The sequence below is a fragment of the Stigmatopora argus genome, chromosome 3 (genome assembly GCF_051989625.1).
Source record: "Stigmatopora argus isolate UIUO_Sarg chromosome 3, RoL_Sarg_1.0, whole genome shotgun sequence".
NCBI lineage: Eukaryota > Metazoa > Chordata > Actinopteri > Syngnathiformes > Syngnathidae > Stigmatopora > Stigmatopora argus.
The window spans coordinates 23901829-23916949 of NC_135389.1; the positions used below are offsets into that span (position 1 = coordinate 23901829).

General features: G+C 53.0%; 1 protein-coding gene and 1 long non-coding RNA gene across 15 annotated transcripts; both read left to right on the top strand.

Moving 5' to 3' along the window:
* The first annotated feature begins 698 nt into the window (after positions 1-698).
* phf21ab (PHD finger protein 21Ab) lies at positions 699-12255 on the top strand. 14 transcript variants are annotated; one of them, XM_077595776.1, is made up of 18 exons: positions 704-1307; positions 2581-2619; positions 3620-3671; positions 3732-3821; positions 4033-4065; positions 4150-4215; positions 4396-4539; positions 4706-4921; positions 5877-6200; positions 6287-6391; positions 6462-6513; positions 6627-6706; positions 6833-6893; positions 8639-8739; positions 8995-9150; positions 9363-9438; positions 9524-9627; positions 10146-12255. In XM_077595776.1, the coding sequence occupies exons 1-18, from the start codon at positions 1078-1080 to the stop codon at positions 10656-10658; spliced, it is 2442 nt and encodes an 813-aa protein (XP_077451902.1). In that variant the 5' UTR covers positions 704-1077; the 3' UTR covers positions 10659-12255. The 14 variants fall into 14 exon arrangements, with proteins under 14 accessions (XP_077451892.1, XP_077451890.1, XP_077451891.1 ...); XM_077595766.1 differs by having other exon boundaries at positions 699-1051; positions 1140-1307; positions 4033-4215; positions 6284-6391; positions 8513-9150; XM_077595771.1 differs by having other exon boundaries at positions 700-1307; positions 4033-4215; positions 6284-6391; positions 8513-8739.
* A 429-nt stretch (positions 12256-12684) lies between these two features.
* Positions 12685-14868, top strand: LOC144071995 (uncharacterized). The gene is made up of 5 exons (XR_013299785.1): positions 12685-12809; positions 12981-13052; positions 13121-13278; positions 13811-13897; positions 14443-14868. It is a non-coding gene; the product is annotated as an uncharacterized LOC144071995 (long non-coding RNA).
* Positions 14869-15121: the final 253 nt, after the last annotated feature.

The following is a 15121-nucleotide window of genomic DNA, read 5'->3' on the forward strand; positions in this document are numbered from 1 at the left end:
CTTGGTGACAAACTGTTTTGGCGGGCCACTCTCGTGACAAAAATGCCTCCCCGAGCAGCCATTTTTGACCGAGCGTCCTCAGAGAAGAGACAACAAATGTAGGAAGATCGAATCCATTTAAGATGCTTCCTGAAATCGCACGAGAAAACCTCCCGGTTGGTGCAGTACAACAGCGTGGCCCGCTCCCTGTTAGGCGCTCGTTCCACAGCATTTTCTGACAAGAAAATGTGCCTAACCCTGGGCAATCCTTCCGAAAGGAAAGTGTGAGCTACTGAAGGCCGGAACCAAATTGAGTTGCCGCACATGTAGCGAGTGTTAGTTGAGCTAAGCCTGTTTTACTACTCGAATGGCACAGAATTTCCGGTTATTTACTGTCATCTTTCATTTCTCGATTATTTTATTTTTTTAGAGCAGACTTCTGTCAAAGGATCAAATAAAACACCGAATTGCCAGGGCAGACTGTTTCGCGGCGGTGACACCTGGAGGCCATACGCAGAAAAGTCAGTCAGTGGAGGCTTATAATGATGGTGTCTTTTTTGGCGTGGGCGGGTTTGGGTAAGTTAGCGTAAAAGTACTCATCCACTCCTGACAAACGACGTGAATTTTCCCTTTAACGGTCACCGTGGCCGTCCCAGCAAAAGAGGCGTGGCGTTGGCACGGATTTGGAGGTCTTCCATAACCTTGATTGTGGCAAGCGAGACAAATGACGCGCGGATCATAGGACAACAAATACCAAAGCAAGTTTGGGGAAGAGGAAGGGGCGGGATGGCTGATTACGGACGCGAAATTTCTCGGAGTCGCACGACTTTCACCGAGTTGACATCCGGGTCCTTTCCCTAGGCAATGGAAGTCGCAGCACCGCCGTTCCTTAGGCAAAGTGAAATAAATTCGCCGCATCGACACGACAAGTAGTCCGGTCGGGCGAGAAGCTGTTTAGCGGGACGGAGGGCCCAAGCGACGTCGCGAGAGCAACTGGGCAACCCGCGCGAGCGGTACCGGACGGCTCGCCGGTGTCCGGGACGGAATTGTGGCGGGGGATGAGCAGTTTTATGTGGGCTTCGCCTCGCTCCGCGGCGGATGAATCTATGCTGTGCGCAGGCCGAACTGAATGAGATTGAACAAGAGTTCTTGTTTTGTAGCTTCAGATTGCCTCTTTTCGCACCAATTCGTCCAAAATTGGAAAAGAAAGTCAGGGCGACGGGAAAGGAGCGAGCGAGCGAGTGGGACTCTTTGTTGGCTAGTGTTCCGTCTCGGATCGGCTTTTCGGAGCTACATATCGCATTAATCTGGAGGAACACTGCTGCTGAGTAAGTGCACGTCCGTGGTCGGTCGGTCGGTTGGTCGGTCGGCCGGCTTTTTTTTTTTTCATTTGCTAACTTTAATGTCGTCCTCGCTCGCTCGCCCCGAGTTGACGCGCTTCGCGTCCTCCTCCCGTCCGTCGCCGCGGCGCTCCGCGTGCGGCCCCGTCGGGAATTGACGACCGCTCCTATGCGCCCGCCGTTTTCTTGTTCGGACTTAACTGCGGAGGACACGAGCGCCAGGCCGACACAAGTTTAGCAGACGAAGACGGCGCTTAGCCCGCTAGCATCCTCGGTAGCGCTCCGACCAGCGAGGGAAGAGCGGAGCGAAACAGCGGACGCTAGCGAGCCAGCTAGCCAACTCGTTCTTCAATCTTCGGGCGCTCCGTCTTCTTCTCGCGGGCCCCGAGCTCGACTCGATCGCCTTGCCTGGGCTGGCCTTCTCTCTCTCTCTCTTTCTCTCTCTCACTCTCTCTCACTCGACCGAGTCTCGTTCATCTTTTGGGGCAGCTAGCCAGCCAGGCAACCGTGTTAGCTTGCCAGGCTAACGGGGCGCTACTAGCATCGTCAACTAGCGAGCTAGCGAGTTAGCGATTGAGCTAACCCTTATCCACTTGTTCTCCCATCTTCGCTACATGGCACCCGTGAATTTTTGGCGTCTTTAGGGCCGACGTGTCACATCGACTGGGGGTTTCAGGGTTCAGAGTGGAGCATCTGTGAGCGGCCGCCCAGCCGGCCTTCAACGGACGCCTCTTTAAAAAGTCTAATGTACGTCTCCATATAATATGTACATGCGCATGTGTGTGTGTTTTAAGCCTTAAAAGTGAAAGGTCCGTGTTCTCCGTCCCACACTTGACAATAACTCCAATTCAGAGTTGGTGTGTGTGGGTGAGGGGTGAGGGGGGGTCCTCGCCTGCTGACACTGGACAAGATGTGTGCCACTTTCAACTTGGGCAGCTTGATTGACCTGAAAGTTACTCAAGTCTAGTTAGCTTGCCCTTCCCGTTGTGAAAGTCCTTTTTTAGGCAGCTTGACCCTTCCGTATGTGGTTCTGCTCTGTTGGGCCACATTGAGTGCTTACAAACCGCTCTTGGCCTTGCCGGAAATCTGCTCAAGTTGAAAGTGGTTCAGGAGGTTCCCAAAACTAACACTTATTTTTTTAAAAATGTATGTGTGGAGTGGCCAAAAAGCACCCCCCCATACCGATGAACACAATTTAGAAGTTATGCTTAGATCAGGAGATATTGGTGATGAATCACTGTGGCGTGCCTTTGTGTTACAGGGCAGCACCCACGGGCAGAGTCCAGTCCCTAGCCAAGCGGTGAGTTCCCATTTCTTCCCCGACTTTTTCTAGCAAGAGCCTATGTTTGTTTGGAACGCAGCGAATTGACGCACGCTCAGAGTTAGACTATTTCAGCAAGTTTTAGAAACTGCGAAATGCCAACCCTTCCACCTCGGTGATAGTTTGTTCCGAGCGATCGCCCCTGCCGTCCAGGTCTAAAACGTTTCTTTCTTACGCTCGTCTCTCTCGCAGTTGGCCCGGCCGCGTCTCTGCCCAAGTCGGTACGGTGGCTGGCGCGCCGTCGATGGCTTCGGTCACGTTTGGACTCCGCCATCCCGTGTCGGATACTGCGACCTCTGTCTAGATTTATCAAATTAGCCTGGTTCGCCAGGGCAGCCGCGGTCCGATGGCTCGCGTAGCAGAAACCCTCAGAAATCTCCTTTCCCCCCCCCTGCCCGTTACAGAGCATCACATCCAGTTTGGACTGTGAGGAGGAAGGTTAGGGTTAATCCTAACCCTGAACCCTGTCAATGTTAGGTCACTCCTAAGCATTCCAAATATTTGCCCAGTTCACAGGCATGTTTTCGACTATCCCCTATGTGTCTGAGAGGAGAGGACGGGTTGGCATCTGAACGTTTCCAAAAGAATTGAGTCTTCCCCGGGCAACTCTTTTCCTCTCCACCTGTATATTGGCAGCCAGCCACAGTTAATTCGGACGGCTCGGGCCGCTTCAGAGCGGGGATCACCGGCCGTGGTCCTCCAGGGCACCTGTCCAGCCAGTCTCTTTTTTTCCCACGTCGCCGACCCTCCTCCTACGCACCAGAATCGAGGCATCGGGCTCGTTATCGGGCTCGGGGACAGCTTGCCGACGAGTCCGTGGCTCGATTCGAGGGCGAGACACGGAAAAGAGCCTATGGTCCGGGCTCTCTTCCGGCCCTCGAGTAGCCTGGACGATAGGGGCCCTCGAGGACCGCCGTCGTGAGCAGCGCTCTAGGCTCTCCACTCAAAACCTCTGCTCGTCTTCTCTTCTCGCTCGCAGCGGCACGTTCATGCTTCAGTTGGATGCTTTTCCCAGCGGAGACGGGGTTCAGGTACGGAGGCGCCGCCGGTCCATCGGCACCTTCAAACCCTCCACTTCTGCTTTGCGACAGGCTGATCCTTCAGCTGCGAGACTGACGGCATCCATGATGGAACTGCAGACCCTGCAGGAGGCCCTGAAGGTGGAGATTCAAATCCACCAGGTTTGATATTTTCACTTTGCACTTTTGTGCTTACACATTTGGCCTTCTGGCGAGAGCAAATCACATCCATTAGTGAACGTGGCCTTGTCTAAAGCCACTCTTTGGCTGCTAAAACCAGGGCTGAACCTAACCTTATCTTCCCGAGTGCTTGAGTTGTCGCTCACCAGCGAGCTGCAAGTGTTATCTCTTGCTCTTGTTGTCCCCTTCACAGAAACTGGTGGCCCAAATGAAGCAGGACCCGCAGGTAAGTGCGCTGGCAAGAAGCCGAGCCGGCCAGCTCGCATGCGTCTGTCGCTCGCTAACTGCGCCAACCCACTCTTTGGTTCAGAATGCCGATCTGAAGAAGCAACTGCACGAGCTTCAAGCCAAGATCACCGCCTTGAGCGAGAAGCAGGTACGCGCATGGCCTTTGATTTAAAAATCCCACGCGGAGAAAGCTTTCGATCGGCCGAGCCTTCCTCGGGCCGCGACTCTCGGCGTGGCGTCGTGAAAGCTCGCGCGCCAATGGCTAGGATGGGTCGGAAAGGGGGAAATGGCGCGCCCTGGCCGACTCGCGGCTGTCCCGCTTGTCTAGAAAAAGGTGGTGGAGCAGCTGAGGAAAGAACTGCTGGTCAAGCAAGAACCCGAAGCCAAAGTGCAGCTCCAGGTCCACGCGCCGCCCGCGGGCTGTGAGGTCAGGCCCTGCGCCCTGCAGCAGATTGCCGGAGGACTGCAGCAGGTACGACCGCAACGTGGGCCCCCTCCTTCGCGGTCGGGTTAAAGCGAGCGCTCCCGTTAGCTCGGACTTTGCCGCGCTTCCGAAGCGCTCTTTAGCCTCGTCTTGTCCGAATAACAAGAGACCGCGGGTTAAGGTTAGCTCTAAGCCTTGAAGTGGTTTTCCGCAGACTCTGACGGTGACGCCGCTCCTCACCACCAAGACGTTACCCCTGGTCCTTAAAGCGGCGCCCGTCCTGCCGCAACGCCCGGCCACCGTCACCATGGTGACCGCCGCCATCTCCAAAGCCGACTCGCACGGCGCCCCGATCAACCTGCAAGTGGCGAGCAAACTCAACACTCACAGCTTGGAACCGGTCAGACTCCTGTCCAAGGGTGCCATGCTGGTACGTACGTACTGATTCACACATGAACACATGTAACACCTGCGAGCCGGCGTGCCCGTCGCGGCCACGGGCCGACGTGCCCGTTGCGACCGCGAGCCGTTGCGACCGCCACGTCACGTCACGCCCGCCGCACCCGTCGAGCCGGCAGGCACGTGTACTCCCGCAAAGCCAAAAGCAAGAAAATCTTCCAACCCTCTGTAGACTAGACTCAATCACCTGGAATCCAAATTGGCGAAGCAGTTCTCCTACAGCGCAGCACCTCTTTGAACTCGGACCAAATATGCCAATTCGGACACGAGCACGGTGAAATGGCACAATTGCAATTACAGCTGAAGCTTTCAGATGCAGGTCTAACGTTACTTTTTCTTTTGTGTCATCTGGGGGTGGCTCTATCATGATGGTTGATATGGCAAGGCAGTGTTTCCCAACCTTCTTTAAGCCAAACCTCCTAACCCTAAGCATGTTCATCATATTTCCGTATTGATGTCGTATTTCACGGTGGTTGGCAAACACTGTTGTACGGTATACATTCGACATCTCCATAGTTAGACGTCAGAATGGAATGGTTGTTTGCTTCTTTTTCCTAGAGTTCACCCTCACGAGGTTCGCCCGGCCCACACCCCAAATTATTTGCCACTTGTCCCCGAAGACAGACAACCATTCACGCTCACACATAATACCTAGGCTTAGGAAATTTAGAACAGGGGTGCTCAAACTTTTTCGCTCAAAGATCTACTCTATCAAGGAGCCAACTTTGCGCGATATAGCCTTTTTTTCCCCGGGCCAATGACAAAGCGCCGCAGTGATGTGTGCCGATGATATACAATCCCAGAGGGCACTCGCGCACCGGCCAACTCAAGAGCCCGCGGACGACGCGGCCTCGCTCGGCTCCCTTCCGAGAGCACGGCGAGTCGCATCGGAGGCTCGTTTGTGACGCGCTGTGCTTCCTCGGCAGGTCAGGCCGAAGCCCGGCTCGCCCGCCGCCGTCGCCATCGCCCCGGCCCCTGCGCCGCCGCCGCCGCCAATGATGGCGGCACCCCAGCTGCTTCAGAGACCCGTCATGTTAACCGCCAAGCTGTCGCCCGCCTCGCTGGCACCCGCCGCCCCCATTCACCAGCTCCGCATTGTCAACGGGCAGCCCTGCGTCAAGGCTGGCTCCGCCCCTTTGACGGGCATCGTCATCGCCGCCCCCGGCGCCCGGCTCGCAGGCGCTCCCCGGGCGCCCGACCCCGCCTCCGTCCCCGCCCGGCCCCTGCAGACGGGCGGTGCCGAACCCAAGGTAAGGTGACGAATTGAATGCAAGCAGAATGAGATTTCAAGCTGGCCACCCGCCAACTCTCTCACCTCGCCGTCCTCTCTCAGCAGACCGTTAAAGCGGCAGGAGGAGCGGAGCACAAGGCCACGCTCCCTCCTTCGGCGACTCTGCCCTCGTCTCCGCCTCCCGGGCCCAAGAAGGAGGAGAGTCCCGAGGTAGGTCACGACACCGGCGCTCGCTCTCTCGCTCGCCCCCGTGATTGCCCCCGTGTCTTTTTCCTCCAAGAAACTGGCTTTCATGGTGTCATTGGGACTCGTAACGCACGACCACTTGGAAGGTGAGCTCGAACGCCGCTTTGGCGGATCCTTCCCACCGGGCCTCAAAGGCGGAAAAAAAGGCACGCCGACCGCCGACGAACGTCCGATTGTAACCGTTCCGGGCCGTTTCCAGAGATTCAGAGCAAACGGCAAGAACGCAAGAGGAGAACGACGGCCAACCCGGTGTACAGCGGTGCCGTCTTTGAACCCGAGGTAAGTCCGCGAAGACTCGAGGCGGTGGCCACGGTGGCCGCGGCGCGGTCTGTCGCCGGAAGCCACGAGTACGGGCATCGTTGTTTTCTTATTGTGTCCTCCCCCAACTTCCCGTTTATGTTTCAGAGGAAAAAAAGCGCCGTGAGTTACCTGAACAGCCCCGTACACCAGGCGACACGAAAGAGAGGTCGGTACTACGCGCTCAACGGTATAGCCGGCCACCGGCAAAGCGTGATCCTAACCTGATGTGTGTCGCGGCAAAACTAACGAGCGGAGAGTAACGGCCAGTCGGCGACGCTTATTAACACGCTTTGCTGCCCTCGCCCGCCGTTCCAGTGGCTTTTTAAAATCAAAAATCCATCCATCCGCACGTGGCGGAGTGGCCGAGACGACGTATTCCGTCAAATCTGTTTTTCTCAAAGCCGGCAGGTCGTTTTTAGATGGCGTCGCTTCGAGCCCTATTCACGCTGTCCGGCCACGGCCCGTTGCCCAAAAGTCCCGCGGTGGCGGCACGCTCGGGACGTGGTGGCCTCACCGTAGCTACAACCCAGTGAGCCTTATTTCCCAGCGTTTATTCATCGGAGCCGCCACCATTCTGATTTTAAGGAGAATGGGGAGATCATAGTAGTGGAAAGACCCTCCAAGAAAAAAAACAATGGCTGGCCCCTGGTCGAGCGCTCTTCTCGTCACACTGCCAAAACATTGGGCCCCTCCCTTGCCCCCGAGACGTTTTATGTGACGTTGTTGCTTCTCCTTTAATGAGGAACTGTTTGGTATTTCAGACAAGCTCAGGAAACGGACACGTCTTTCTTTGCCTTCCACCGTAGTATTCAAGGCGATAGCGCAGGGTTGGCCAACGCCAGTCCTCGAGAGCCGCTATCCGCTCTGTTTTCTATATCTCCCTCCTCTACCACACCTGAATCAAATGATCAAATCATCAGCAAGCTCTCCAGAAGCTTGTTACTGGCCCCGATGATTTGATTCAGGTGTGTTGGCGGAGGGAGATCCGGAAAACAGCCCGGATTGCGGCTCTCGAGGACCGACCGGAGTTGGCCACCCCTGCCGGATAGAGTCGTCCCGGTCACGCCTCTTCCGCCTCATCGGCGCCCCTTCGGAAGGCCACCGTTCCACGTGAAGCCCCGTTGTGACGGTTGGTTGGCGGAAGAGCAAAGACACCGAAATGCTTTTTTTTGTGATATTCCTCGCTGTTCCGTATACAGTGCAAATGGGCCTATTCCTAACATCATTTGAGAAATAGCGACAAGATGCGCATTGCGCCGACATTGTAGGCAAGCAGATGGCGGCTTCCCGGTCACGTCTGAGGCTCCCGCCTTCCTCTTTCTTCCAATCGGCTCGGTCATCGGATGACCGCCGAGCGGGTAGACATTTGAGGAATGAATGTTCAAATTTGCCCCAGTTCGTCGTCAGCCTCACGTGAGAATCCGTCAACGGAGCCAATAGGAGGCATTGGAATATCTGGGAATAGGGATACTATGGAAGAGCACGAGTCCGATATTCTGAGGGTGCGGAAGATCACGAGTCCATCTCCGAAATGGGAATTGAGAAGTATGAAGGCGTTGGGCAGGTTAAAGGTGGACTAGTCACATTCTGTTCAATAAGGAGGATAAAAGAGTAGCATGGATAGCCTTTTGGTGGAGGTGCCATTGCGACGTGGGCTTACGCAGCCGGCAGCGGAGGTTTTTGACTGGAGCCCCCCTAACCGGCGCGCGCGGCGACGGCGGCGGCGCGCGCACTAACACTCTCTGTGCTTCTGATCCCCCTCCCCGACCCCCCGCCTCACGCTAGCCAACGACGACTCCCTTTACAAGGTATGTCACGAAGACTGTTGTTGTTCTTCCCCCTCTCCATCTTTCTTTTTCTTTTTTTTTCGTTTGTTTTCTTCGTCTTTGTCGTCTGTCTCATTTCACCCAGGTCGCCCACCCAAATACGGCGGCGTCCCGGAGTCGGGCCACCTTACCCCGACCTCCCCCTCCAGCCCCGTACGCCCCCTCCCCCCGCCCGGCCCCGGGGACGTAAGTAACCGAGAGCGGGTGGGGGGCGTAAGGCCGCCGTCGGCTCACCAGTCTGTCGATCATTCACCCGCATGTCACCGGTCTTACAAAGTGAACAGCCTCCGGGCCGAACGAACGAACGAGCGAACGAACGATGGCACGCACGTACACACGCACGTAGCCGCGAGCCCCCCCCCCCTCCGACTGAAGCCGGGTCGCCGGCCCGCTGGGCAGGGGGCGGGCGGGGCGACTGATTGCTGCGATTCTTCCTCGCAGGGAGACATCCATGAGGACTTCTGCACTGTGTGCAGACGCAGCGGCCAGTTGCTCATGTGCGATACGTGTTCTCGTGTCTATCACCTGGACTGCCTGGAACCGGCCCTGAAAAGCATTCCTAAAGGCATGTGGATCTGTCCAAAATGCCGAGATCAGGTAACGGCCCGCTTTAGGACTGTTCCGGCCTTTGTAAGCGTTTGTTCACGCCGCACGCTCGCCCCGTTCATTGTCTCACGCATCCGCTCGCTCGCTCGCCACCCCCCACCCGCCCGAGCCACCGCAACCGCCGTCGTCTTTCTTTTTTTTTCTCTTCTCATTTTTTTAAATTTCATACTCTTTATCCTACCCTCGGCCGTTCTTTCCGGCAGATCCTCAAGAAAGAAGAAGCCATTCCTTGGCCCGGAACGCTGGCCATCGTCCACTCCTACATCGCCTACAAAGAAGGTGAGCGGCGGCGGCGGCCGGTTAGGGTGGCCTCGGATTTGGTGGCTCGGCGCCGAGCTCACCGACTCCCTGCTGCTTTGCGCAGCGAAAGAAGAAGAGAAGCAGAAGCTCATCAAGTGGAGCGCAGAACTTAGGCTGGAGCGCGAGCAACTGGAACAACGAGTCAAGCAGCTCAGTAACTCCATCACGGTAAGCCACGCAACGGCACAGAAACAAATGTCGCTGGGGAGGAGGGCTTCTCTGTAGCCGAGTTACCTCGGCCAGGTAGTTAGGGCATGGGTGGGCAAACCCTTCCACAAAGGGCCGCTGCCGGCGCAATGAGTGCGGGTTTTTATTCCGACGCATAAAGAGGAAACCTTTCCACAAATGTGGTATGTTACAAGTACAATTAGTGGATTGCAGTCAGGTGCTTGGTTTTTCAGCACGACCCCCGTTGCTTCAACTCTGTCTTTGTCTGTGCTGGATGGCTTGGAACAAAAAGCTGCCTGCACCTCTAGCGCAGCGGCCCTTGAGCGCCGTTTGCCCACCCCTGGGTTGGTGGTTAGGGTTCAACTGGAGGGTTAGCCTCTGGGTTGATGAGTTGCTGGGAAACAATACCTTGTAGGTCATTGATTAGGTTTGCGATGAAGCCCAAGTGAACCATTTCAGTACCTGAATCCCCCCCAACTAACCATTGACTTGTCCCGGTGGTTTGCTTGCTCTCTCAGAAGTGCATGGAGACCAAAAATGGCATCCTAGCTCGCCAGAAGGAGATGCAGCTCTCGCTGGACAAGGTGAAACATCTGGTCCGCCTCATCCAAGCCTTCAACTTCAAGCAGACGCCGCCCGACCCCGACGGAAGCGACGGCGCATCCCAAAACGGTGCGGGACCGCCCCGGCCCGAGGACGGCCACCGAGCCGGCGACTCGGACGAGCGCCAGAAAAGTGGTGGGGACCGAGCGCCGGAAAGTGGTGGGGACGACCCGGCGCTCGCCCCCGACCGTCGGGAAGGAGATGCGGAGGATGGGCCTCGGCCGGAGGCTTCGCCCACGGCGCCGGCTTCCCCGGAGCCCGGTTCTCCGTCTCCCCTCGACGGTCCCCCCGAACCGGAGCCGCTTCGGCCCTCCTCCACCCCCACCGCTGACCTTCCGGAATCGGCGGCCCTGGACAAACCGGACACGACCGACCAAACCTCAGAACCTTCCCGGCGTCCCGTGCCGGAACTCGGTGCCGCCGAGTAACCCTCGACCCCCTGACCCTCGCCCCCCCCCCTCGAGGGTCACTTTTTGGAAAAGAAAAGAAGAAGAAAAAGTTGCCAATCTGTGTAAATGTCGTTCGTTTGCGTCGTATTGTCAGCGTGTGTCGATGGTACGTAGCGGCCTGGTCACGTGTGGCCAGTTAGCCATAGACGTTGTCACGGGAACGCTCGGAAGGAGACTTGATCCGTCACACCGGAGTGTGCCTGTACGGGGCGGGAGTGGCGGCCCGAACTGCGGCTACACTCCACGTCGCTTCAAACCCCGATGGCGGGAGTGCGACGCGCCTCGGAGCTCCGCCCTGCAGGCGCGATGGCTTCCTCGTTTGAAGTGTTAGCCAAACGCTAAAAACCCTACATCCTAACAGACCCCCCTCCCGCTCCCAAGACCGTAGCCCCGCTTATTAAGGCATTCGTCGGCAGCCAACTGCACGATGTGCTATATTTTCCTCGGGTGGCGTCTTCAGGTCTTCCTGGTTTGGGAATCTAGAAGTGCTTTGCAGGCGCTCTCTTCAACTGCCAAAGGGGGTGGAGCCACACACAAAAAAAAGCACAAGTGCGTTATTTCTGGTTCTCTGACGTGACCCGACTTCTCCCACCACGGGACGCACAATAAGAGCCCACAGGAGCCACCTCCCACCTCCACGTTCCCTGTTTAGTTCCCCCTCCGCGAGACTCATGTCAGCTAGTTGACAAACGTATCGCGACGCGTGCCGACTTCCCACTCCACCCTCGCATTAGGTACCTCGAGTGCCTTGGATGGTCTCGACTTGCACTGTGACATGTGGACCCGTCCGCCCCCCCCTCGCCTCATTGGCCGCTCAGTGTTTTGCTGCCTTAAGATTAGAATTTTTTGGAGGAAGGAGTTCGACCTGCTCATCGACGGGTCAAAGGTCGCCGATGGCGACCGTTGGTCGCGACAACCGAGCAGTATTTGGAGTAAACTTCTGAGCACCCTTACCCTCCCCCAAGTCCGTCAACGCATGCCTTCTTATGCAAATTTTCTACACAAGTTAAAGATGCATTCATGTTTATGAATTTTCAATTTTGGCGGTTTGGAAGGGGCGAGGAACGGAGTGGGCGGAGCCAACTACGGTCCATTATTCCAAAGAGCGCAAAAAAAAAGGCGCGGGGCGGTCATGGGGGGAATTTGTTTGCGAGCGTCCCGTTGTGCCTGTGGCCTTCTAGTGTTGTCCTGACATGCCCACCAACCCTAACCCTCCACCACCAACACCACCACTTCCTTGGATCTTCCGTGTGCTCACGCATCGTAGCGCTCTGAATAAAGAACAAGTGGACATTGGCGGTCTTTGTAAAATTGTTTGTATTTTTTCAAAATAATTTTGGAAAGGTATGTTTTTATTTTTTTGGACTTGTGTTCCACATGTGTCTTCTGTTGGCCATGTTGCTGGGATTCTTACCTCTGTCTTGAGCCTCCTCTTGCGATGATGATGATGATGATGCAGTGTTTCACCAAATACTGTTGCTAGGTTACAGGATGGCACCAGCCACCATTGGAGCATTTGATCAATTTCTATTTATTTATTTTATCAGTTTGCTAATAAATACTACAAAAAGCATAACACCTGTGTCGTCTGTCAATTTCAAAGCTGACTGGTAAATTAAAAAAAACATTCTTTTGATTCAACGCACGACCACTTGCCAACGAGAAGTAATATATACTCGTAATAGCGATCGCTCCGCTATTCGCGCTGAGTGACGGGGAAAAAAAACAGTGAAAAAAATGCAACTGTCCGCCCAGTGCTCGTAGATATCTGTTATACACGAAAAAGATGTGGCAAAAAAGACATTGCGCTAAAATCATAAACAGCCTCTCATGTCTTGGCCACCTGGCTTTCTCGTATCTCGAAATTTGTCTCATATCTAGAGATAATTATTTGCTCAATTTTACTCGTATCTCGAATTGCTCGTATGTCGAGGTACCACAGTATAGTGTTCATTTTAAATTATAAGATTTTCAGATGTTGGTTTTCCTTGTCATTTTTTCAAAGTAAGAAGTACCGCAGCTCTAAATAGTTTGGGAAACACGGGGTTACTTTACAGGTTCTTCTGCAGACCCAAAATCAACGCCACGTGTGGACGCCATCTTTGAAGTCGTCTCAAGCTGTCGTCTACTGTAAGTTTCTTGTAATTGATTCATGTTTTTCTCCGTTTCGCGTATTCTGGCACGTTTATATGGCGTTAGCATCTTTTGCTGAAACTACTTTATTCGTAACCCTATTGAATGGTTGTGTGGAGGAAACAAATGGTGGAGCTGTGGTCATGCGTGTTTGCGCTCTAACTGCAGGGATCGGAGGGACTTCAGGGTATACCGGGGTCTGCAGGGCTCGTGGCTGTTCCGGGAGCCAAAGGAGAAAAAGTAGGTGGCTCATCGCCATCAAATTTATTTTGAAATGACTTCCTACTGAGACACCAATCTGTTTACAGGGCAAGCCAGGCGAATCTGGACTTGACGCGAGTGTCAACAGAAAACTCGGACGCGGATCGTTCTGAATATCATCCATAAACGAAGCCCCCTGACATTTTTCCAGGGCTTCCCGGGCCTGATGGGGTAGAAAGGCGACCGGGGGGAACGAGGCGATAAGGTTGGTACGCAAACACCAACATTAAAGGTGTAAAAGTGGGTTTTATGTTTGGTTTGACCGTTTATGTCAAAATAATGACTAGATTCTGAAATGTGTGCATTATTGTTTTTGGGCTCTAATTACTGGAGAGTCTTTGGGTTAGGTTTAGTGAAGTTTAGTTCAAAATTCCCATGAAATAGCATAAAATTGAGAGCTATGACATGAAATTCAAAAGTCTTTCAAATATTTCTAAAATATGTTTTTATGATGAATTATTTTCTTAAGCACTGTGCAAGTTAACATTGTGCAATTAATATATAATTGTGCATTTCCAGTTTGACCAGGTTTTGAATTTTATCGTAACTAAAGTTAGCAGTAACATAAAGCATGTTCTTTATTTGTTATTTCTTGCCTAATGAACTGAGCATATGTCATGAAATACAAAACAGAAAATCACCTATCGCTTTTTTCTGGCTATTCTCATACGTATTATTATAAATGAGTGTCATTACTGTAAATATTGGATGTATTTTTATTGTCTCAATGTGTCCAGGGTGACAGAGGAAGTGTTGGAAAGAGAGGACTAAAGGGTCAGAAGGGCGAACAGGGTCCTGCGGGTCTCCATCAACCCTGTCCTGTGGTAGGTCGCTTTCATACCATATTACTTGACTGCCACTTGATGTATTAGCCACATTTTACTGTTGCCTGCAAAGCCTCAGACATGACATAAATGACAAAAATTGAGCCAGTCCGCATGCTCAAATACATACACACGAACAAACTCGTAAAACAAAGTATAAAGTATTTTTGTAAAATGGTCATGTCTGGGGCTCTGTAGTTTCCTGCTTCTCCACTCAATTAGGGTTAATTCTTGCTGCTGACTTTTGTTTTATTTTTTGTAAAAAACTAATAATATGAGTATTTTTAAGTGTGTGATGGCCTCTGGGCTAGAACACCTTTTTTTCCATTTATTATACTGTATGTTTGCCAAGAATGTTTTGAACGCGGCACGATTAAAGAGAGACAAGATGAATAGAATTATTTGGCAACGTGTACACAAAGACTTTTTAATCATTAAACTGAAGGGAAGTAACATTTCACATTTCAAATAGTCAAATAACCAACAGTAACTTCCAGAAGAGCTGTATCTGTTTGGCAAGAAGGCTAAATCACTGACGTGTCCAGGAGAAGCCATAAAAAAGAGGAGGCAGGACAGCTCCTTTCTTTCTCCCTCCGAGGAATGCACCATCGGGGAGACCAGGCGCCCCAAACCCCAGGAACGACGGACGCCAGATGATGAACGGCTGACAGGACGGAAGAGGCTGGGCCTTTCTTTCTCCTCAAGTTGTACCTTAGCACTTGCAGGAGAGAGAGACTTCAGCATTCTATCACACCTTTGCTAAGACTAGGATCATAGAGAGTTGCTCCTCTGTCTTGGACAGTAAATTATTTAGATTAGAGCGTGTTGTGTTTGGAGACCTTTTTGAAAATGAATCTGTATGGAATTTTAAGAATTGCAGGGTCAATAGGTGAATTAATAAACAGAGTTCCTTTAAACTGGTGGGGTTTGGTAGCTCCAACAAGGTTAACAACCACTGGTCTTCTGACCCCAAAAGCCTGCCATTCTCTTTGTTTAAAAAAAAAAAAAAAAAAAAGGCCACTTTGGAAAATTGTACCCTGCAACTGAAATGGTTTGCCAAGAACACATTGTGATATTATGAGAAAAATCTTAATAATACGAATTTAAAATTGAAATATGATGAGTAATGTACAATTACAAGATTCCAATCTTAATGCTATGAGGTTAAAGTCATTTTATAGTTTATTTTTTATGTAACGTGAACCAGAAGTTATTTGGATTCAC